The sequence below is a fragment of the Rhopalosiphum padi genome, chromosome 4, assembly GCF_020882245.1.
Source record: "Rhopalosiphum padi isolate XX-2018 chromosome 4, ASM2088224v1, whole genome shotgun sequence".
Taxonomy (NCBI): Eukaryota; Metazoa; Arthropoda; class Insecta; order Hemiptera; family Aphididae; genus Rhopalosiphum; species Rhopalosiphum padi.
Window position 1 is genome coordinate 44,566,974 of NC_083600.1, and position 24,819 is coordinate 44,591,792.

Below are 24,819 nucleotides of genomic sequence, written 5' to 3' on the forward strand. Positions count from 1 at the left end.
TCATTTAACCCGTAGTTTAATTTTAGCCATTGTACCATTAGTTCAACACTAAAGTATCGTGATAAACAAAATTAATTTAATTTAATAATAGTTATAACTAATAATCATAATTCATATTCATAATGGGTAATGATTATAAATGAAATCCAATACTTATATTGTTTAATAATTGATCTGAACCATCTCTGATTTTGAAATCAACAAATAGTGCGGTATTAATAAACGTACTTACGGAATGTGTTTACAATATATATAGACGAGTCTAATCTCGAAATTATCTTACGAACTTCTCGAAAACAAATGCACGCGAAACGCACATAATCGAGTTCTCTTTCCGTGTGTTTGTACATATAATAACAGGCGTATTTACATTAAATTTGAGCTGTGTGTAATCAAAGAGGTGCGAACGTATACGTACGGTTAAACAAAGGTTGGTTTTACTCAGAATATTAAACTTTTGGCTGGTTTTATTTGCAAAGGGGGCATTGGGTGTACACACTGTACACGAAGGAAACCTACTGTAACCTTAAAATAACAGTGTTGTCCAATGAGTGAATTATATTTCAAACGTTTCTGGTTGGAATAGTGAGGAAAAAAGACATTGCACGGTATTATTAGTGAAATGTTCAAAAATAATGATAATAATTATTGATCGTACAATGTACTCAATTTTCTAAGTACGCAATATAATTTATATCACACATTTAGCTCAACATTTTCGTGTGATGTGTATACCGCACGAGTTTGTCTTAAGCATTGTAAAAATCGATCATCAAGATTTTTGTAGAGGCTTATCGTTATAAAAGGACGAGTAATATAGACTATTGTTACGGTAATTTTTTTCTTATATCCTTTGACAAGAGAATCCAATATTTACTAATCTACAGGATCTGGTAGTAAATTAATTTGTATTCAATGGTCTCCGACAGTATATTTTATTTTGTACGGTTCGCTATCACCCCTACGCTACTACGTCGTGTTCGTCAGATTGAAAACGATCGGTTTTAGGTTTTCGTGAAATCCCCGCGAAACCTTTTCATTTCGTGTGTAAATGTACCAACGAATCCTTTAAATTCAGTATTCACCAACGAATACTACGACGACAGGAGAGTAATTGAGTTGACAGCGAAATCCCCGATAAAATGTTTGAATTGACGGGAGCATAATAAAATGCAGGCAGTTATTGGTAAAGGAGAAAAACGAAAGTCAAAATCAATTAACCTCACTGATCCAAGGCGCTGAAACCACATAATATTTGACCGTGTCTAAGGAAATAGAATAGTATAAGCAAACAAACAACCATTGCGTACACTTTAAAATACGCCTTAATTAAATTATAACAATTCAAAATTACAAATCAACAAGAAATTATTTCGATTTTAGTTTGGACATAAATCAACGTAAGTGAGTATGTATAATGTATTATATAAGTCGATTGTTGTTCAATTTATTTAAAAAATTAAATTGATGAAAAAACAATGAACGATATTGTTTAGTTTATGATGATATTAAAAGAAAAACAATATAGAATAGTACAAAATTAAGTTGACTAACAAAATAAATAAATAAATAAAAATAATAATAACAACACAGAAAAATATGGTAATAAATCCGAAGTGATGCGGAAATCATTTTCATCGATGTGCGACATGCGATTTTAAACTCACTTTTTTTTCTTTAGTGAACGTAATGCTCCTATAGGTATTTTCTGTTTGCAACTAAAATGTTTTTTTTTCACTGTCTTTTTATACAGTATTACTACATCGCGTCTTCGGTGAAAATTGTTAGCTATAATACGGCACACCACATTAATTCGTACACGTCAAGTGTGTTTAAAAATTAAAACGAATGAACAGATGAACACGGAGAAGTTGCGGTAATGCGTCCTGACCAACCGACTAGATGGCATAGGTACAGGGTGTGAACCGCGGACGGAGTAATAAGGCAAGTGAGTGGAAACGTAAGAGCGTTCACAAGTGCGCAGAATATAAATCCTCACAAGGAACACAAACGTAAACCACAAACTCCATCAGTGAGTCTTGCGCACATTCACGAGGGGAATAATTTGAATTAGTCTCTTAGGGCTGCACCTAATAATTGATGAACGGAAGGGGCCAATTAAACGTAAATTCGTCGAAATTTCGCAGATACTTACCCTGTTGTGCACGTGTACCGTGGAGTGTGAACTGCTGCGTACGATTTATCCGGTACGCAACCCGCCGCGCAAAGAGCTTAATCAATCGTTTTACGTGTTCCGTCCACATCTTCGTGGGGAAAATCTAAATATTTTAATGCGGATCGCGATACTGTTATATTGCAACACATTACTCTACACAATCTCCATGAACGGGCGACCAGGCAGTGTGCCTCTTTATAACAATTTATGGAACTAGGACGTGACCATCGATGGTCGAATAAGGGTCTAAGCGTCACGCGAATACCTCGTTACCATTTAATAAAACATAAATAAATATCCCCTACAACGACAACAGTGAAGAGGAATATTGATCTAAATAAAACTAATAACTTCAGCGAGGTAAGGCCGTGTTATCGTATTATGATATAGTGGTGGTGGTGGCAGTTGCGGTAGAGTGCTGTTCTATACCTAAACTACTCAGTTATTCTTCTAAATAATAATAAGCTGGTACGTTTATACATACATAATATATAATATTAATATATATATATATTGTATTGAGGTCGACAGTGGTCTAAAGGTGGCTTTCAATGCTTTCATTTGCGTCGTCCTTATTTCCTGCCAGCCATTGGTCAAACTCATGATATATTCATATTCTGCGTCTGAATTCTCGAAACGCAACACACACACACACACACGCATGTGTACTAGTTTAGCCATCCCACAGTCTGACCCTACTTCCTACTTCCATATTCTTCGTTTCCTTTCGGCTAACCTTTCATAACCTCTCTACCATCCCTCCTTGGTTATCACCGACCACAAATAACCCACGTCCAAAAATGGTCAGACGTATACTATTCGTCGTCGTCGTCGTCGTCGTCGTCACGAATACCAAATATCCGAGGGATATACGAGGAATTTTAGAAAATGCATTAGTCTCTCTCTCTTTCTCTCTCGAAGAACGTACTATAATGTATCAATAAACAACGCTATAGGTAAATATGCATCTTAGTAAAAATATAAACTACAATTTTGAATATGGTTTTTTTTCCTTATAAGAATCATCCCTAGAGAACCATCAAAAGTTATACATCCACTTATTAGTTTATCATATTATATAAAAATGGTTTAAACTTTTTTTAAATTGCTCATATTTGTATTGAATTTTACTTATTTTGTACATTTATTATCAATATTTAATTTCAATTAAACTGTTTGCCTGATGCGCAGTAACGTAGATTATTGACTAATTTTATAGGTAATATAAAGTTTTGTATTCGATGGTAAAATATTGTTTTTTATTAAATACCTATCACGTTAATATAATTTTACTAGGTTTTCCACTTTTCACCTTAACCGGTGGTTGCCTGCAATTTATAAATTACTCCCTAGCTCATAAATTATCCCTTCTTTCGCGATCGTACCATTTCAATGATTATGATTATAGTTTACTACTTAAAATAAAGCTTTAGAGTACAATGAAATGTGTAACAAAATATTTGTCCCTGACTTTATCTACATCGTATGATCTTATAGTTTATTAAAAATATCTTTTTTTTTAAAAGAAAAATACTTAATTTACACTACATTTTAACAAAGATAGAAAAAATAACTCACGTTTATTCAACAAAAAACACTATAAAGGTATTATTGATAATAAAATAAAAATTAATTAAACGCATTAAGAAATAATAGCGACCATTGTTTAACAGAAAGCTTTATAATGTACAAGAACGACACGGGATGATGGCTGTCTGGCGACTGTTAATCTTTTTGATTATAAAACCGAATGAAACGCGCTTCGTTATGAAGTTATTACCATCAATGTGGGCGTCCAATTCCCCTAATCCAGGGACGGAAATAAAAATAAAACCGTAAAAGACATATACGACACGGCGATATCACATAAACTCGCCTGTCCCAGGTGGAGGTCAAATAAAAAAATCAAATAATGTAAAAAAAAAAATACACGAAATCGTGCATGTTTTGTTGCCTATGTTATTCGTAAAAGTACCTGTTGCCGTTTAAAGTGGTAAGAGCTGTGGCGGCTGCGGCTGCAGCGACGGCTATCCTATTGGCGTTGCCGTCGACGTTCTGGACTTGCGTTGGTGATAATTTGGCGGCCAACGCGTTTAGCGTGTGTAACATGTCGATCGGGTTCCGGGATGCTGGCCAATCGGGTCTCATGAGCTTGACGTCGTGGATGTACGAACTTAGAGTTCCGGCACCAGTTCTACAGATTCACGGCGGATGGATGGGCGAACGGACGGACACGACTTTGGCGATTGGCGAGCGACGAAGTCACGGTACGTTGTACACGAGTTGAGCACTAGAAATTAGATTAACCAAGATCGACGAGGCGCATAGATAGATTTTTAAAACGATAATGACGACAATAAATATTAATTTATAGCACAATAAACGTTTAAATTTCGAACACCATAGCCGTCGAAGGCAAAATGGAAAAGTAGTTAGCGAAAAAGAAGATGGAGAATAAGGCGACGACGAAGGTGTTATGCTCTCGTACTTTGGACGTCCTGTTGAGAAAACAAAATAAAATATTTTAAAACTATATTTCAAAAAAAGTTCTATTCGAAATCTGATTATAATATCATTATCATTATTTTATTATGTTTATATTACGTGAACCAAAAGCCGACGCAAATTTTTCCCATATACTATATATACTAAACATTGACGTTTACAGCTATATTATTATACGAGGACTGTGTATGCATGATATGTACAACATTTTTGCCAATAACTGTCAAACGAATAGCTAATTTCGCGACCAACGAATAAAAAAAAAACAATAATAATAAAATAAAACATTATTACATTTATTATAGAGAGCCTGTGATGCGTTGCATATGTTATAAAATACCAAAGAGCGCGCCACCAAAACTATATTATGATATTATTAAGTACACGATAACAGTAACAATACCGAACGACCATATTATAGAGGACTGTCTACGACCAACGTGTGCCTGCGTCATCACGACGACGGAATGAGAGAGCCCCGGGACACATACGGTAGGGACAGGGTTAAAACCATCAGATTTAGAGTCTGATAACTGTAAACGCGGTCAAAGTTAAAAAAAAAAAATGATGTCCCAATAGTAAAGTTTTATTGCTTTTGATTTTATCGCATACGCGAGATCCCTCGAGAATTTAACAGCGGGCCGGATGGGAGGCGCACACTCTCGAGGTATTTATTTTTATTTTTTTATATTTTTTCTGTCTTTCCAGCGGAGAACACGGGGACTTTATTATTTGTTTGTTTGCTTATTTATTTATTTATTTATTTATTTGTATGTGCCCAATTTTTATCGTCACCGCCGTACCGTAGTCACACGTTTTTCCTCTTCGTTTCCACGACAATAAAAATGAAATAATGACAAATAAATACAAGTCCTGCAGGACCTAATAATATTTCCTTCGCCGCCACCGTAACCGATGCCGTATCCTTATAAGTCTGCACGCGTGAATGTGTGTGGCGGGCACATATAATAAATATATATACAACACGTATATATTATATACACTGCAATTTATACGAATATATAATATATTGTCGGATCGCGATTTTCACGGCTGGAATATTTACGTGCGCTTCAGAGACGCGTCGTATTTCAATATTATATAAAAATATCTTAAAGAATTCAAAGTGGTATATATTTATACACCGTTAGGAAAAATACGACTGCTACAAAAATGTATTTTATTATTCCCATTCCTTTGACGCACTGCTAGCAACCCGCTGTTACTTTTACGTCAATATTATTCCTCTCTCCGTCAAACCACATATTACTATGGTAGCAGATGAGCAGGTATGTAGGTACAGTAATACTGCAGTGCACTCGGACTTTCATTTTAAATACACGGAGGTCGCTGCGGAATTTCCGTTTAGTTTTTCACCGAACGCTGCCCCACACGGTTTGTAAGACATTTCGAGAATTCCAAAGTTAAAAACCTAAAAACATCGGGAAAAAACAATTTTTCCAGGATTTGTCGTCTTCATACTTGACGTTTTATTTTTTTAAATAAATAATAATATGTAAATATCGGAGCGCGGTTTGAACGCGTGGAATTCGAATAATTGATTTCAAACAAACCCCGAGTGTCAAATTCTCATACGAATTAGTCACTATTGCCGTGACCTGTTCGTTTTGAACATTATATTTTGTATAATATGTTCTGAAAATGTATAGTGCGAGAACCGTATTATAGTTCGCGTAAATTGATTCGGTTGATTCCGTGCACGCGGTTTTCTGACGTTTTCACTTTCGGTATTAACTTTCGACGAGAACAACAAAAACAATACGTGACTGTGCGTACATATTACACACCAACGCTACTGTGTAATTCAACGAGTTCGCATATATACAGCAGAAACGGCGCAAATTCCATAGTTTATTTCGGTTCTTGTAAATTATTAACAGCCAATATTATTGATACGACGCGAAGAATATTCACGCACAGTTTACGACACTACCTCGGTTCACCACCGCCACTGACGTAATAATCAGTCTATAATCGATATTATGTATAAGAATATTATTTTTTTATCAACGGTCCCGGGAAGTCCGTTTTGGAAATTCTGTCAGAATTTATTTATTTAAACCAAACACCATCGTCGCAGTCTCTTCATCGCAACGGTTTTTTAACCCCCCTCCGGAAAAATGGTTTTGTCATTTTTCTTTGTCCAAAAACGGTGAAACAGTTGAGTATGCGAAACCTACAGCGCAATTAACGCCACACGACAAAACGACATTCTTCGGACGTAATTTGGCCTTTGGTCTTATCTTGACGACTATTAAAGCGTGCATTCGAACGGTCAACAAACGTGTTTTTGTTTGATCGGCGAAACGAACGCACCCGTTGAACAGTGGAAATCCGCATCTGTTCAATAATTGCGTGTCGTCTGCAGTGGAAAAACGAGCCTTAAACGATCAGACCCGAAAACCGTTTTATAAACGTTTCAATAATATTTTTTTTCCTGCAAACACGTTCACACCACTTTAAGAGCATGCATAATTATTCTACAACAAACATATTATACGATTCCAATCCCCACAGAACAGTTACATTTACTTCACTAACTCTTCGAATCAAAATTATGGTATTGGCAAAGTTTTATCTTACGTACTCGTATTTTCAAAACTTTTAAATTTGCTGACAAACAATTCGTTAGAATTAATTGAATAAAAATTTATCAAATCCCGTTATCGCCGTGTCAATTTATGTCATATAGGCAAAAAAGATTGGCCACACAAACTTCCACTTGAAAACTTTTGACATTTCAAAACGGCGTAGACGTTTATATAATTATCTTTTAAATTTGAATCACTAGGAAAATCTTTTCACCGTTTAGCATGGTTTAAGTACAAATCGTTCAAATGGCCGAGAAGTCCTTATATAATTTAATTATCACTTTTATTTATATATACATGTATTGTTTTGTTTTAAAACGATAAATTTAACTTTAACAATAATTTCTTACTTTAAGTATAGTTTGAATTTAAAATAAATTGTAAGAATTAATAGCGTTATTTATTATATACTTTTTAATTCGGTATACGAACATCATATTTTGTACATTAATTATGATCATTATTATTTATACCGATTCATGTACCTACATGTAAAACGTATATATAAATATTAAAAATCCATCATTCATCAAAATATATAACTATTAGATATACTTACCCACTGTTATTACAAAAACGAATGATTCTGTTAATTAAAAACAATCTATATTTACGTGAAAATATTATATATTCTGTTAGATTAAAAATCCACATGCTTTATGTTTTGAACTTTAAAAAAAAAACTGATTGGTTGATCAAAACAAACTGTGTTCATTATTCGTACGCACATGTTTTTTCACCCCTTTCCATTCAACCCCAATTTCAGATGAACCCTAGGGAATATAATTTAGGTCGCATCGTTATTATAGCTCACAGTTAAATCCCAGTAATATCATGGAAAACAATAATACGATGTCGAAACTCAAGACAATGCGATGATAATAACCATTTATGGTTATACAATTATTAAAATATTTCTGTGCAATAATTAACTAATTATTAATAACTAAAATTTTCAGCTGAGTTTAAATTATTATTTTCCAATCAAATTATTAGCTAACATTTATATTTCAAATTCAAAGCAATAAATATACATAAATATATATATTATTTATGTAATAATTAATTCACTGAAAAACTTTCATAAATAAAATACATAAAAAGTTCGACATTCGTATACTGAAACAGAGAATCAACTTTTTTTAGACGGCTGAATTCCACGTACCAAAATACATATTATTATGTAAGACCGTAAGAACGACTAAGTTTGTTTCACATACCGTACTCGAGCGCATATTATTTGTATATATATTTTTTTATAAAATTTCCAGAGTTACCCAAGTAAAAGTGATATATCAGTATATCATATTATGGATATCCGATTTGAGTTTATTATTATTTACAAAAAATAAATAACAAAATACAAATTTGTACTTTTAAACTTTCGACCTACAGGAGAATATAAATAATTTTCAAATAAATAGAGCAAAAAAATAAATCTGAAAATATGTATATCGAATTCGAATATTTAGCCCCAACTGTATGTTTCGATGATAATAAAGTTATGCTGAGGAGATCCGCACTCCGCAGTATTGTATTGTATTATTATTGTATACTTAGTATACTGATGGATTTGTTTAAACACAACGAGTCCGTTCAACGCACTCGCAATTTGTGGGTAATTCGACCGACGATCCCTCGCAATTCGAACGGACTTAAATGTGCATACACATTATTACACAAACGCCACACGTATAAACACCTTTGGGACTCGAGACCGATAGCGTGTTGTATGAGAGTGAGAGTAAACGCAGAAAACACCGACACGTCTCGTCTAGTGTCGAAAAACGTTTCACGTAGTTTATTCGGCCGCGCACGCTGTTAAACGAAAAACACTTATTATACAAATTTTAAAGGTCAATACAACACGCGTTACAAGCCCGCCAGACCTTATTCGAAATATATTTTTCCTCTTTTCGCCCAGTTGTTGTTATTTTTTTCTAGCATTCGTGAATAATACGAAATTCGACTGTGTGCATGTGCGTTTGTGCGTGTGCGTTTGTATATATATATTATTTTATGTGTAGAGTGTATTATAGAAAAAACCTAACAAATTTAATCGTTAAAAGACTTATATTTTAATTATTATTATTATATTAGACGATCGTCGTATGATGAATACGTGATACTAAAACGAATGACAACATTTTTCACATTGGTTAAATACAACGAGTTTTCAAATTAAACACGTGGAAGTTGGTTAATCACACTTGTCAGTTATTTATGTAATACCCTGTATGGTGCTGCGCTAACTGCAGCCGTGCCACTATATAGCGGTCAGCCCGCCAAACACGAACTTTTGCAGTTACAGATGGGGCACGTATAAGTATTATATAGTATACTATATATACTTTGCAATCGACCGTTATATTGTACCCGAACAAATCAAAATGTACTCGGTGTGTGTAGGTGGGTTCGAAACAATGTCTTGCGGAATTCGGCGGCCGTCACACGCAATGCGTTTCTCCGCGAGGCGAATAAATAACGAATCAGATGATATCTGTCCAGAAAATCGTCAGTGCATAACGCAGAAAAAGAAGATCGATTTCCTATGGATTAATCATAAATCAATTAAAAATATAGTCCACGACACACTATTGTCCAGTTATTATATTGGCACGTGTCGTACACAAATTATTAAACGAGCTCACCCTGCACGGGCATGTATATTATTTATCAAATAGTAAATACTCCGTTGCATTCTCGATGATCGCCCGTCCCTCGCCAAACACACTAGGCGCACACGCTCAACACATATTATGAACCCCCCACCCAACGCCCCTCTTCATCCGATGACCTTTATAAATAGATCTGCGACGTGTTGTTTCCCGTTTTCTCATCGGTTTATTTTTTTTCAACTTTCTTGTTTTCTTTTTTCCATCTTTTTTTTTTACACGAATACGCAACACCAAAAGAACGTATTTATATTCGTTTTCGCTTCGAGTCCCTTTACTCTCTCACTATATCTGTTTCTCTCTCTCTCTCTCTCTCTCTCTCTCTCTCTCTCTCTCTGTCACTCGTAGTATATATTCTCCTCCACGCGTCTCTCTACCGCGGTCATTTAATTTTATTGCCTCCGGCGTCTAATTTAAGAAATCTCGCAGGAAATGATACACGACGGCGACACGCCGCGTAGCCGTGGACATCCAAACATGGGCAACGGGATAGGATTCATTATATTAATATTGTTATTAATATTTATTTTTATATACATATTATATACGTTTCGCTTTCCGTTAGTAGAAACGGAGGCGTCTCGTACAAGCCCTTAACTACACGTGCCCATCAGACTAACACGAATTATGCATAAAATGCTCGATCATGTCTGACGTGCTTCTTTATAATGGTTCCGACGCCACAACGATAATGCAATTCATTTTCTCACAAATAAAATAAAATATATATATTGGAAAAGTGACGTTTATAATTTTTAATAAAAAATAATGTACTCAGTTGACTACGGAAAGTATACACTGTGTATAGAGTTTAACAGCATAATATTGTGGATGATTACATCTTAAACGAAAAAAAAAAACAATGTTTTACCTATATTTACCGGTGGCGTGTAAATTAGAATAATTCCGTGAATTTAATTTAATTTAAATTGGATCATTTCCACGATAAAAACTATATTCATGGAGCTTAAATTCTTTGAATATTATATTTTAACAACATTAATTTATAATAATATGTATATCTGTTATTTGATATTATATTTATTTTAAGTATAGATACACTCTCAATATTTCGTCGTATCTCAAATAAAATATTAAAAATTAAATTCTTGGTAATGTATAATTTTTAATGTATCTATATAATAAGTGCGTAAATAATATGACATATGATTAACATAACTTACATTAAGTAAAGGCATCTTTTGTCTACAAAAAAATTAGATCAATTACACTATATAACAATATTATATAGTTGGTTTTGGATCTAAACCCATTTCATTAATAATATCGACATATCTCAACAAACTATAAGTGACTAAACTAATGGTTCTATATCACTAAATTGATCGGTAGCCAACTTTGTAATTCTATAAAAACTAAAAAGTTACTTTAATCATTATACACTTAAGCCATTATTAAAACAAAATTATTCTTAGTTTATAATTTTAGAAAATTTCAATAAACTGTTACTTATTTTTGGCAAATTGAATTTTATTTATTTTTTTTAAATCATTTAATTGCTCAAACTATGTAAATCCAAATTAATAACAGTAAAAATACCCTAAAACCATATAGGTGGACATCGGGAAGGACTTAGGGGGGCTTAGCCCCCCAAGTATATCAATAGACTCCCCAAAAATCGAATATAAAAGCGGTTCCCAAACTGTGAGGTGCGCCTCCCTTGGGAGGCGCGATTGGCGTAGTAAATATTTACTGTTAACTTATATTGTCATAAAAATAAAAATGTTTGTATATTTAAGTACTATAAATTTGTAATTTAATTTTTTATGGGAGGCGCAATTATTTTTTTTAATTTTTAGGGTAGCGTGAACTAAAAAAGTTTGGGAACCGCTGGAATATAATATGTTATAATTGTGTATAGAAAGGGAGTGCAGGGTCACTTTACATTAGATTATTATAGCCCCTCTAAAAATTCAACTAAATATCTGCCTATGCCTAAACCTTTTTTTATGCCTACGTGTATTATTCAATATTTCCAATGTAAAAAACCATCAGCTAACATTTTAATTCCCTGATCTGTATACATTAGTATTTATTTTGTTAAAAATGTACAATAATTATTGTTTGAAACATTAATTGCTAATTAGTATACGTGCACGGTGCATGATAATATATTATAACTTAGTGCTGAGTGTATATTTAACAATTAATAAACTTTAACGCTTATTCTGGTGTTCCGTAAAATGTACAATGGAATATATAATATATGAAATACTGATGGTTAACAGCATCCGCCGGTAAAAGAAGTTGAGAGCCAAAAACTTTTCCTCAACTCCATTATCAACAGTGTCGGAATCGAGCGAGTTATAAATTATAGCGGTACTGTCAAATTGTGGAAAAGGTAAACAATTTTATGGCCCGAATCAAGCGCAAACAGGTACTTTGAAGTTTTGACTTTCAATTTTTGCGTCACTCAGTTTGTGCATTTTTTAACGATGAGACGGCAGTGTTGTCAGCGAATCGACAAGCCGCAACTTATAGAAATTCAATAACAACGTAACATATACGGGGGGAAGAGTTGTAAAATAAACCGCTCAATGTCATCGGGTGGTATAACACAACGTTTCTCAACCTGTGATACCAGATTAGATTAGGATAAGGAAAAAAGAAAAGGTTGCGGTAACAGTACGTGAAAATTTTCAAACTGTTTAGGTAATGATACGTGAATGTAAAAAAGTTTGAGAACCACTGGAATATAGCACATGATAGTAGGTACAAATCAATGCTTAAGACACGGCCCGGTATATTATATTGTGTACAAGTGTGTAGACAAACGCTGTAATGCGATATTTTGACGTGGCGAATTGTAAAATAAAACGCTCTGGTACTTCTCCTACCTGCGTAAGTCGTCTGCATTTCACAAGCCTATAAAATAACCAGCACCGGTAAAACACTACTGCGTATCTATTTATGTTGTGTAGGGTACGAAAACGTCTTTGGGCCCTGAGGACTCTTTTGTTTTTTGTTCGCCTGTAAATTCCGGTACTCCTAAGAGGGTTGTGTTGTTATATTCGCGCGAATACCCATCGACGACGAAGGACTTATGCGTTGATTATTATTTATGGAAACGAGGCCGATGACGAAGACTATGATGACGACAACGACGACAAGGACGACGACGTGTGCGCTTTTGTTACTCGTCTGGCCGCGTCTCGAGAGCCGCGAGCGCGGAACAAAAGAAGGATTTTGCGTTCTGGCCCTTCAGGAATATAATACGCACTTGCACACGGTGAATTACACACTAGATTATTCACCATTTTTGCGGTGCTGTTCCACCCTTAATAAAACGGACCCTTGTTTTTCCGATCGATTTGTTGAGGGGAACTACATTATGATGTTTTTTTGATAAATTTTTCCCCCACACTCGATTACACCAACAAATATAATTACCATACACGAAAACAATTATCAATTTACGATCGAAGGTATAAATGCAATAATACTTTATGCCCCGCGCTATATAAATCCTGTCAACACTCAACAGTATCTTATGAACGAGAAGAAATTATGTGTGCACTAAAAAGTCTATGAGATGACAGCGAATAAAACACCACTAGTATGGGTAAACGAATCAACATCTATTCTTACGTCTGAAAGCGTGCGTGCATCAGTGTGGTGAACAATAAATGTTTAACATATGTATAATGAACGTATTATTGTACACAAATTATAATAACCACAATGATTATAATAAAAAAAAAAGTACATTAAATAGTGTCGTTTGTTTTGCTGTTTTATTTTTTATTGTATCATTACTTTTGAAGATTGTTTATTATACGCTCTGATGTTGAGATTATAGGGCGATAATCCAGACCCCTCCTCCTCCCCCCTATCTAGACATTTCTGACATAAAATTCACAATATACCTTTTATTTGTTTTCAAAAAAAAAAATATTAATTAATAAACTACTTTTACATGGCTATCGAATTAATAATTTATTTAAATAAAAACACACACAATCTAAACGATTATTTAATACGTATACTCTCCATTATATATTTAAATTAATATTAATTTATTAGTTATATTTTATTATTTGTTGTTAATAAGATCTTAGGTTTTATATTATTATTATACGAATCGTTAAAAATATTTAAAGATTTATGTAGAAAAGAACTATTTAACATGCTGACAATGATTGTCATATATAATTGAATTATTATTTTTATAAATAAATAAATTAAATCATTCAATATGTATTGATTTATATTTTAAAGAATTAATATAAAAACTATAATTCCTCAAATAAAGAAATCAAACAAATATTTTCATGACTGAATACTCTTTAGTTTTTGTAAGAGGATATAGTGTACTATAAAAAATAGATTTTATATATGAAAAAATAAAAAACATTTTATTCTAACGATAATGCTATTTCTTTTTTCTGTGTACAGGAACTTTTGAAATTTACATTCATACTGTTTTTTTTCTTCTAATTACTCTCTATAGCAATGAGCTTGATAAGTTAAATTTCGATGTTTGATAAAATTACTTTAATATTAATTTATTAAATGTAGGTAGATAAATGTACCTATCTATTTTTAATTGAATTGATTATTAAAGTAGGTAACACAATAACAGTATAACAACAAACACTTAAGTACTCGTACTAAGAGTGACGCAAACAATAAATATCGCAATATTGAATATAAAGAAAAAAATTGTATAATATAGCTTTTATTATTTAAGACTTCGTATATTAATGTACTATGTACATATCTCGTTTTATTATCAAATATAAATATTTAAACAGTTATTTAGTCTATTTGAAAAATACATTTATCTAAGTGAATATGTGTGTCCAGGCCACTAAATATAGATGTAATATTGATTCGAAACACAAAGAAAATAAACTTTCTGATGGTCGAATTGTTAATAATAGGGCAAGTATATATCAAGTATTAAATATTAATAATTTCGTGACAGCTGGTTAAAATTTGAAAATTGACCAGTCGTAAAAAAAATATTAAAAGAAAATGTTTTTTATTCTTTTTAAAAAATAACGGCACAAGAACAAACCCTAAAACAATCAAAGGACTAGGTAATTATTTATTTTATATTTTTATAAAAACTATAAAAAAAAAACCCGAAATAAAGTGTTATAAACACAAAATAGTATGTAATATTTAAAATGTCAATATGAAAGCAACAAAGCGTAACAAAATCTTCGCATAAATAAAAACTTATATATGAAAACAATATAAAATGGAGTACAAATTATAAAGCATAATATTATTTTCTGTCAGTACATTATTTTTCTCGTACGTTTGTATACAACAGTGAGCGTAATTCGCGTGGTACGCAGAAAACAAATTCAAAGTACGACGACGACGCATGTTTATAGATAAAACTATTGATTATAATTAAAAAAAACCACAACTCTGTAGTACTTCGTACCTATGTATATGTAGTGGCTATAAATGTTTTGATTATTTTCCATTGAAGCCCAACTATACATAATACCAACATTGTGAATTGTCAGATGTACATTTTCAATACATATTCTAATAAAAAGTAATCAACATTTGAACCAAAAAAATTAAATAATATTAATAATCGACTAAAATAGAAAACAGATTTAAAATACAATCGCGATTATTCCTATTGCACGTAGAAAACTCTACAATAAGACGTGGGCGTCGATTATTATTGTTGTTACCTTTTAGGGACGACCTTTGTTGCAGCGATAAACGTTGCGAGCATTATCATTTTACTATATATTGTATAGTGGTGAGAGCTGTCCGACGTGCTGTTGCACGCGTGATAATCCTCTCCGCCGTGCGCCATTCACGGACGTGTGGAATTTTAGCGCGCTAATTTCTTTGCGTTTTTCATTTACCCGTTTCCGGGTACATGTACAAACTCACGACTATGAACATCTCCCCATACCCTACCACACACAAACACACGCACGTACTCTATGACCACGTCATCGTTTTCATCACTCAAATAAATTACTTATACAATATAGCTTCGTCTGATACCGGAAATAAAATATAATAATATTGACTCCAAAGCAAATCTAAATGGTAAAGTATTTTTTATTTTATTTCTATTTTTACAGTCGAACAGGATATACATAGATAAATAATCACATTCGAAATTTTACGGTTCTGAGCTACGTTCTATATTTCATGCACCATCGTATAAATAAAGCGTAAAATACTAAAATATTAATACGTCTTGTCTTATAATGACCTTAATACATTATAATTAGGTAAACTATAAGTTCATAAATAATAGTTTTAAAAAAATATTTCACGTCAATATACATGTATATAATAATTAATTAAAATAACGCTAAAAATTTTAATTAAAAAATGAATATTGTTTATAGGTACGCAAGTGAATTTGACGAGTTTTGTTTTATAATTATTATTTAGTACAATATTGTATCATCTATTTTACTTAAATGGTTATTACTTTTATATGTTTAACAATTTTATTTTTAATACATATTATAGATAATGTTTGAATAGCTAAAAAATCAATATGGCAAATTGAGACCAACGCGATAACATAAATGATTAACGAAATTATAATTACAAGTAGATAGAATTCTTTTCAAAGCGTTATCTGAAATCCATAAAAATTCATACTGGTTTAATCACGGTTGAAACAAACAATTTTTTAATTGAAAACGAATAAACACTTATTTTAATATCAAAGTAGGTAACCTACCTACACAATTTACAATTGTCATATACATATATAAATATTAAAATTACATTTACTCATGAACACCAAACGGAATACACGTAGTTACACATTTCAATGCATTTTCACATTTAGTATATTATGTATATTTTGTATACAAAACTTTTAAAATTCTTGATTATAAAAAAGTTTTTGAACCTTTGAGAACATTTTTTCTTTTTGAAATTCAAGAATTATTAACTTATACATACAACGTCAGCGTATTATCAATTTATGGAAAAATCAGTTCGTCTTTGTGGTGTAAATTATACAATACTTTGTACAATTAAAACTTTTTTTTGTTGTTTTATTTCTTTATTAGGTACACTGAATCATCATAAATCTAACGTAGTGAACCCCTTAGGATTTTCATCGAAACTAGAACAAATTATACCTAATTAGAAATTTAGAAAACACGACAAACAGATACATATTAATATTTATGATAATATTTATTGTGATACCATGTGTGTGTGTGTGTGTGTGTGTATTGTTTAGCGAACATTACGTGCATCCCGTGCGAAAACTTTGGACACAAACAACATAACGATACCACAAACGTCGATACAGGGTGGCACCAGCCGACTACGGATGTTGTATGATATAATCGTTTATAGTGTTTTATGATAATAATTGTACGACTATCGACTCTCGTCGGTTTTAAAAGCAAACACATGTGCATATTTTAACAACAAAAAATTAATATTATTTACGATGCAGACAGAAACACGCAGTAGGCGATAACCGCACGATTTGCTTATCTCCCATATAATATATTACGACTAGTATCGAAATGACTAATAAACCGTATACCACTGCTATCACTCTGTACCGTTATCAGTACCAACATTACCGACGCTGTGTGTGTGCACGCGCACACGTGCGTGTGTGTGCGGCGCGCGCACAGCAAGCACGAGCAACATGTCAAAACCGGCTTATCGTACACGCCCGAATAATATCCGTCGACGGTTAATATCGAAATTGAATAAACACGTACGCCGGAATATAATATACACCACAAGTCAAAAGATTCGACGGGTTTTTGATGAGCGGATGAGGGTGCGTCGATCGGCCGGGGAGGGTTAACTTTGTTCGGAGAACTTTTGTTTTGCGCATGATTGACGTGCCAAATGAAAGTGCCTGGAAGACTATAGATAGGAAGTACACTGCAACGGTATATACAGTGGTAGTGGTATTAGTGGTGTAGGCTGTCGCAATGGGTATAGTGGTGGTAGCTGCGTAGCGGTAAAGAGGGATTAGGAGTCAATGTAATTTGACTACGACAACGGCGACAGTGAGCACCCCGCCCAGTTATCCGCACTAATGATTGATGACGAACAAACATCACTGTATTGTATACTTATACACTCGCACGCGCACCCCACCTCGTCCACGTTCGACAAAAACGTATACAGACAGAAAACACGTCGATGGCTGCAAGCAAATTTTCGTAAAAGCCAGGTCGTCGAACCCGCCCCTAAGCTATCCGTCCAACTACCAACCCTTCACTCTTGGCGTTCGAAGAATATGGTAATAACTAAAAACTGTGTTCAAACTCCGCTACCTCTTAGTTTCCGCGAGTGATCCGTATCCCGTATACCTATGCATGTACGCTCACGTATCGATAATGAAGAACGCACACGGAGATTCAAAGGCTGTCGGACGAGTCACGGTAAGTAAGACGTCTGGTTTAAATACATAATAGACAGTAAAATATACCAAAACTAAATTCTATTGATTCAACGAATATAGGTGGTTAGAATAAAATTATTATAGTATAAAAATACATATCAATGTCAATTCTATTATTACTGTAAAATATTATAAAACACCAGAACAGTAATGACATAAATTTCTAATAATCTAAAAAAATACCCTCAATACATTGCCCCCAACTCAGCATCAACATAAAAATCCTATAACATTTCAGGACAACAGGACAAAATACTCAGACCAAGCCTTGTATATGAGATTCTCATGCAGACAAAACGTTCACGCTTCGATTGAAATAATGATGGTTATAGACATACAAAAAGAACGCTGATTATTTATTTAATTTTTTTTTTAAAAAAAACAATAATCGTCAGATAGTTAATATTTTGTGGTCGCCGAATAAAAAAATTTAAAATATTTACAAGTATAGGTACTGCATACTCGTATGAACATAATATGATATAACCGTTATATTACGACGTCTGTTTCGATAATGTCCCGTCACCGATTTTTATTATTCGCAAAATTGAAATTTCGTTCTGTATAATATTATAAATAGGTATACATAAATACAATATATTATATTATATAATAGTAATATAAATATATGATTATCAAGTGACTTATGTGTTTCAATAATAAATATTATTTTGACGCGTTCGAAATATACTTTTATTGAGCAATATATATGTATATATATTATAAAATTACAGTTGTACATAATATTATGTATAAATTATACGCGTATCATAATATATATGTATATAGCTTCGCAAACAGTAATAAAGCGGACTGCCGTTTTTATCCTCCACAAAAATCGCTTTATTGCTGCTATTATATTTTACTTACGTAAACTTTAAATGTTTACGGTCCCAAAGAATAATAACGGAATATATAAGGTTAAGAAACGAGCGTAAATTATCATTTTCGAGTGATAAAGTAAACGACTACACCCACCGTATCTCTATAATATGTCCACCGTTGATATTCATTATTTATATAAGCATTTATAATAATCACACCAATAGCGAATACGGTATCACACTAATAATTGTAGCGAGCGAAAAAGTTATGTAGGCACCCATTTTTCGTCCAAAATTGTGTACACTTATTTGAATCAGCTAACCTGTTAACCCGGTTGAGATATAGTCAGTGGCCAAACTAACTCTTGTGTAAGTCTTGTGTACGCGCGCATGGTAATACCATAATAGTATTGTATTTAACGTTCAAGTGTCGTTAATACATAGAATATTGTAATACTGTCAGCGTTTCGACGGTTTATTTGATTTGGTTCTCTTTATCTTGGGTGTGCCGACCGGTTGAACCTAGTGATTAATACTGAGCAAACAAAATGAATGGTACGGCTAAGAGGGAATATTATAGTCAAGTGAAAAAAACAAAATTTCTTATGGGACAACGTAATACCTAATCACAAATACGGCACTTTGTTCGTTACAAAGACAATAGTAATCGATTGTGTGTATAAGTGTCTGTGTGCGATATACACGCGTGTGAGTGTAAACACAGTCACAATGCTCATGGATTTTAAGATTTTGTAATTTTCATGTGTGATATTTATAAAACAATAAAATGTGCAATGTACATTAAAATCTACTTCTGGTTAAATGTATACCGGAAACTTCGTGAATAATATTTTTGGATGAATATGGTTACTCAAATCATTTGGAAAAAAAATAGTTAAAAAAACGTTATAAATTAGGGTTTGTGCACAGCCTGTTTAAAATTCAAATGTGTATTCAAGGTAAAGAATGTTCACTCATGATGAACTATTGAAATAGGTTTTACTCTCAAGTATAGTCAAACAAGTATTTGAGTGTAATACAAGTTCGGAACTTTGTCTCGAAACAATTAACCAAAGAGGGGTTGAAAAACATTCTTGAAAATATAAGTGAAATTACATTTTTTATACCAACTCAACAAAAACCGTTTTAAGTAGGCCACATTTTCAGTTTAAAATGAATACTTTGTAAATTAGAAGGATGCAAAGAATGTTATAGAAAAATAAATGTATGTAAAAACGAAACAGAATATTTTAATGTTATCAAAAAAATTAAATGTTTTAATCCAATTATACTATAATTTTTTTTCAGCGAATATAAGTTATCCGCGAAGTATTAAAACAAAACTGAGAGGTGTAAACAATATTTTAAGAATAATATTTTCAAATTAAAATTTTTTTATCAATACAATAACATTTTTTAACAAATAAACTATTTATTAAAAAGTTAAATAAAAGATATTATAAAATGAAAATGTAATATTATGGTGTAACAATAATATAATGTTGAATTTATAAAATAAAATACTGTTATGAGTACACATTATATACGCTTCGTTTGAAGAGGCAATCATTTCTTTCTTGACATTTTCAATAAAGTAAAAATAAAAAGAGAAGATGATTATTGGAACAAATAGCAATCCAATTGTTTCTGGCAAATATTAAATTCGCTTGTGGAACAAACAGTGGTGGAAGCCTCAACAAGTGTTATAGAAACCGTACGACGACAATGACGAAGGCACATAACACTAGGGATTTGTAGGGTTTTGCTGGCATAACAAAGTCGACAAAAAAAAAACAAAAAAAACTAAACTGTCCAGAGAAAGAATATAATATTAAATTGAACGCAAATTGGCATTTTTCTTTTTACTGTTGAAGCAAAATTAATCAGTATTTGAAAGTTAGGGGTGGGTAAACGCAATGGTTTCCGGGGAGGTGGGTAGGACGAGTGATGAATACTAAATGAAGACTACATCAGCGACGGGGACCGTGTTTTTATTAATTTAAACGGATATTTATTCTTTCGATTCCCAATAGCCGAAACTTTAAATGCCATGACAATAGACAGTTTTTATTTATTTTTCCAATGTGATTTTAATTAAAATGTAATGATCCAGAAGATAAAAAAAAAATTAATATTAAAATCAATTGATAAAATGTTGAGTTGAGCACATAGAAGTCCTCAAGGCACAGTTAACATGTTTCCTGACCTTTGACCTCTTTCACCCTCTACTTACATTCACTATTACTACTACTAACCCCATAATTTACCTTTTTTTCATATTACAGAAAACACTATCGCATGCACCCTCAACCTTGTTATCTCTGGTGTATGAATACCTTAGCTTTACACTGAGATAAACTGTAGGGGTGAAAAAGGCTCAGAAAGGGTAGGGAAATATACAAATTTCTGTTGTACCCCGTGGGATTACATTGCTAAAAAATAATATCCTCGAACACCGCCGGATAATAAAATGGGTTTAATTTTCCACTTGAGATTCTTGAAAAATCGCACTAATAATATTATATTATATATAACTGTACTTAAATTGTATTTTTACTTAATATTATTTTCCGGCGTTTTTCTCGAATTTTGAATACATATTTTATTTTTGGACACAACGCTACATCAGAGGCATTATTAGTCTACAAAGTGAGCTTCAGGGTGCTTGTACCGAACATTAGCATTAAACCAACATTAAAAAAAGTATATATTCAAATGAGTAATCGTCATTACAATTATTTTATAACCTGTTGTTATTTTGGTGTTTTTTAAAATATTTTCTTTGAACGGGTAACGCACCCCGCAGCCCACGGGATATCATAATATTTTAATGTACATAAAAATTAAATGTGATGCACAAACCAATGGATAAAATAAAAATCCCAACTCGTCAGCGACACAATTAGATGACAGTAAATAAAATAAATAAATAAAAAAAACAGTGACGGAAGGACGGACAGACACAGACACCACAAATAAAAAAAATAATAATAATAATAGTAAATTAAGAAACCGATTTAAAAGTATAAAAATAATGTACAAGGGTTACGCAAAATAAGAAAAAACTTTGTAATAAGAAAAAAAAAGAAAAACCAAAAAAATTTATCCTAACTCATTTTTTTTTTTTGCAACGTGTATCCCGCGAGTATTAAAAAAAAAATTAAATAATATATATATATATATATATATATATATTGGAATTCTTTATTTTTTTAGACACGATACGCACACGACGGACACGACGAAATTATTTTATACGAAATCGAGCACTGACGGGGGCGGCGAATACGACGGCAAACTAACGGCGCGACCCGGCGTACGACTGGCCCGGCCCCCCACGAGTACGAGCGGTCGGCGACTTGTTGTAGACGCGCTACCCTCGTGCGTTCGGGCGCCGTCGTATGGCTCGGCCACAGTCGCCGTCGCAACGTTATCAGTCCTGTCGGCGGCGGCTGTGGTAGCGACGGCTTGGCGGTTTATTTTATTCGGTTTCATTATTTATCATTTTATTTTTATTTATTCGTTTTAGGACCTAGGTCACCGAACCGACCGCCACCGGTTCATAGATAAAAAACGATAATAACAACAATAAGAACAGTATTGTAGTATTATTATTCTGTACGCACAGCATCAGCAGTGTACCTATAATATTACATTACGATGTTATATTATAATAACTGATAACAACGCTACTGTTCTGCGCCAACTCAAAACGTCTGTAGGGACAGCCTCGGGATGGACCGGCAGAAGGTCACGGCGATAATGGTAGAACCCTTTTTGGTTTTATTTTGTTTTATCAAAAGCGGCGAAGACAAAAACCACTACACTGTCATCGTGTTTAGAACGCGTAACCGCGCGTATGAGAAACCGACTATAGTGGTGATAAACGCCGACAACATAACGTTAAATGTGAAAACGATTATGGGTCGAGATAGGTATTTTGTTATTACTTTATTAGGTATTATTATCATTATTATTATTTATTACATCAAGATCATTATATTATAATAAATACTTGCTGACTTACACAGTTTACTATTAGAAACTCACATTTTTGTTCGACTGAAAATGTTCGTTTTGTTTGCTATAATATTTTAATAAAATATTTTGTAATATATTTTACCTTTATTTTCAAATAACGGATTGTTATAATATTATTATTTTATGATACATTAATACAACTAATCTAAGCTATCAATAAATATTGGAATATTTTTTATTTAAGTCTATAGCAATATGAATATATAATGACGATGATATATTATACACTGTAATACTTCATAATAGGTTTATTTAAATGTATTAAAATCGTCAGACGGTGCATAACGCGACTATATGTAACCAAGCTTATACTTGGATTTTACAAACCTATAAATACTCACATGTGACATGTCGGTTTACGACGCATAATACTGTACAGCAGTAATAAATGTTAAATTGAGATATAAAGCGAAACACATTTTTAAAAAGCCATCAGTATAAGAAACTGACTCATTTTAAGAAGAAAAGAAAACCATGTAGCACCTATCGACTATCACCGTAATAGATTTTAGTAAAAAATCTTATTTTATAGTCAAATTTGACAACAATAATATGTGTTTAATGTGATCCGTATAATTGGGAGTTTGTACATAATAATATAATGTCATTAAATCATATTATGTTATGCAGTTATTATTCACCTGTCACAAAAAAAAAACTAATGGCTGAAACTTTTATTCCAATATCGGCCCAAATTGTGCACGTCCCATCAACATTAACTCGACATTATAACAGTAACTCGACGATTCAAATGGAGGCTCGCCAATATTATGATATTATGAATATTACGAGAGACTCGAAATAAATTGAATTCAAACTTTAGAAGTAAAAACTTTATTATGACACGTCATTTTCAATCAGCACAACAGCATTGATCGTATTACATCTTATTATATGATAGCGTAAATATTGTACTTTAGATATACAAATTGATTAGCACCCTACCCACGATAATATTATTAGAACTATAATAGGAAACGATATTTGATCATACTTATCTGTTCTACTCGTATACATGAGATAAGGTGAACTAAATAAAAATATATAATATCTAATGGATATTATCTATATGTTTTTATTTTAGAGACTTGGTAAATCAGTTTTTTGGTAGCCGTGCATCGAAGATTAATCAAAATAAATTTTACTAAAAAAATACAATTATATATACATAAGGTGTAACTAAAATACCTGTCAAATAAAAATGAAAAATTAATACAAATTAAACACGTGAACAAAATGATAAGTTTTAAATTAATTTATACTGCAAAAATATATTGATAATATAGAAAGTTGTACATAACTTAAATAAAAGTCGTCACCTTTAAAATTTTTCTTATACTTAGATTTACAAATTGGTTATTTTGAATTTTTTTTCCAAAATATTTTATTTTTGTATTGAAAAATAAAAATAAAAATGTCTACTTAACTTGTAACGCAAGTCTCTGTATATATAATTTAAAAATACTATTTAACGGATTAATTATAGGTAATTAAGTTAGTATATGTTTATGTTATTTGTATATCAAACTAATTTTATGTAAAAATGACATATATTATATAGCATCTAGGGTAATAT

The 24,819-nt window shown here is 32.3% G+C and overlaps 1 protein-coding gene across 3 annotated transcripts in view; it reads right to left on the minus strand.

Annotated features, from left to right (window-relative positions):
* Positions 1 to 22,517, minus strand: part of LOC132931001 (CUGBP Elav-like family member 2) — a 110,169-nt gene extending 87,652 nt beyond the window's left edge. The window contains exons 1-2 of one of the 3 annotated variants that reach the window (XM_060997166.1): positions 22,432 to 22,517; positions 4,152 to 4,674 (exon numbers count right to left, since the gene is read on the minus strand). In XM_060997166.1, the coding sequence (XP_060853149.1) occupies positions 4,152 to 4,324 (173 nt within the window). In that variant the 5' untranslated portion in view covers positions 4,325 to 4,674; positions 22,432 to 22,517. Of the gene's footprint in view, positions 1 to 4,151; positions 4,675 to 19,525; positions 20,344 to 22,064; positions 22,309 to 22,431 lie in introns of those variants that run through there. The other 2 variants (XM_060997164.1, XM_060997165.1) reach the window with 2 other exon arrangements.
* Positions 22,518 to 24,819: the final 2,302 nt, after the last annotated feature.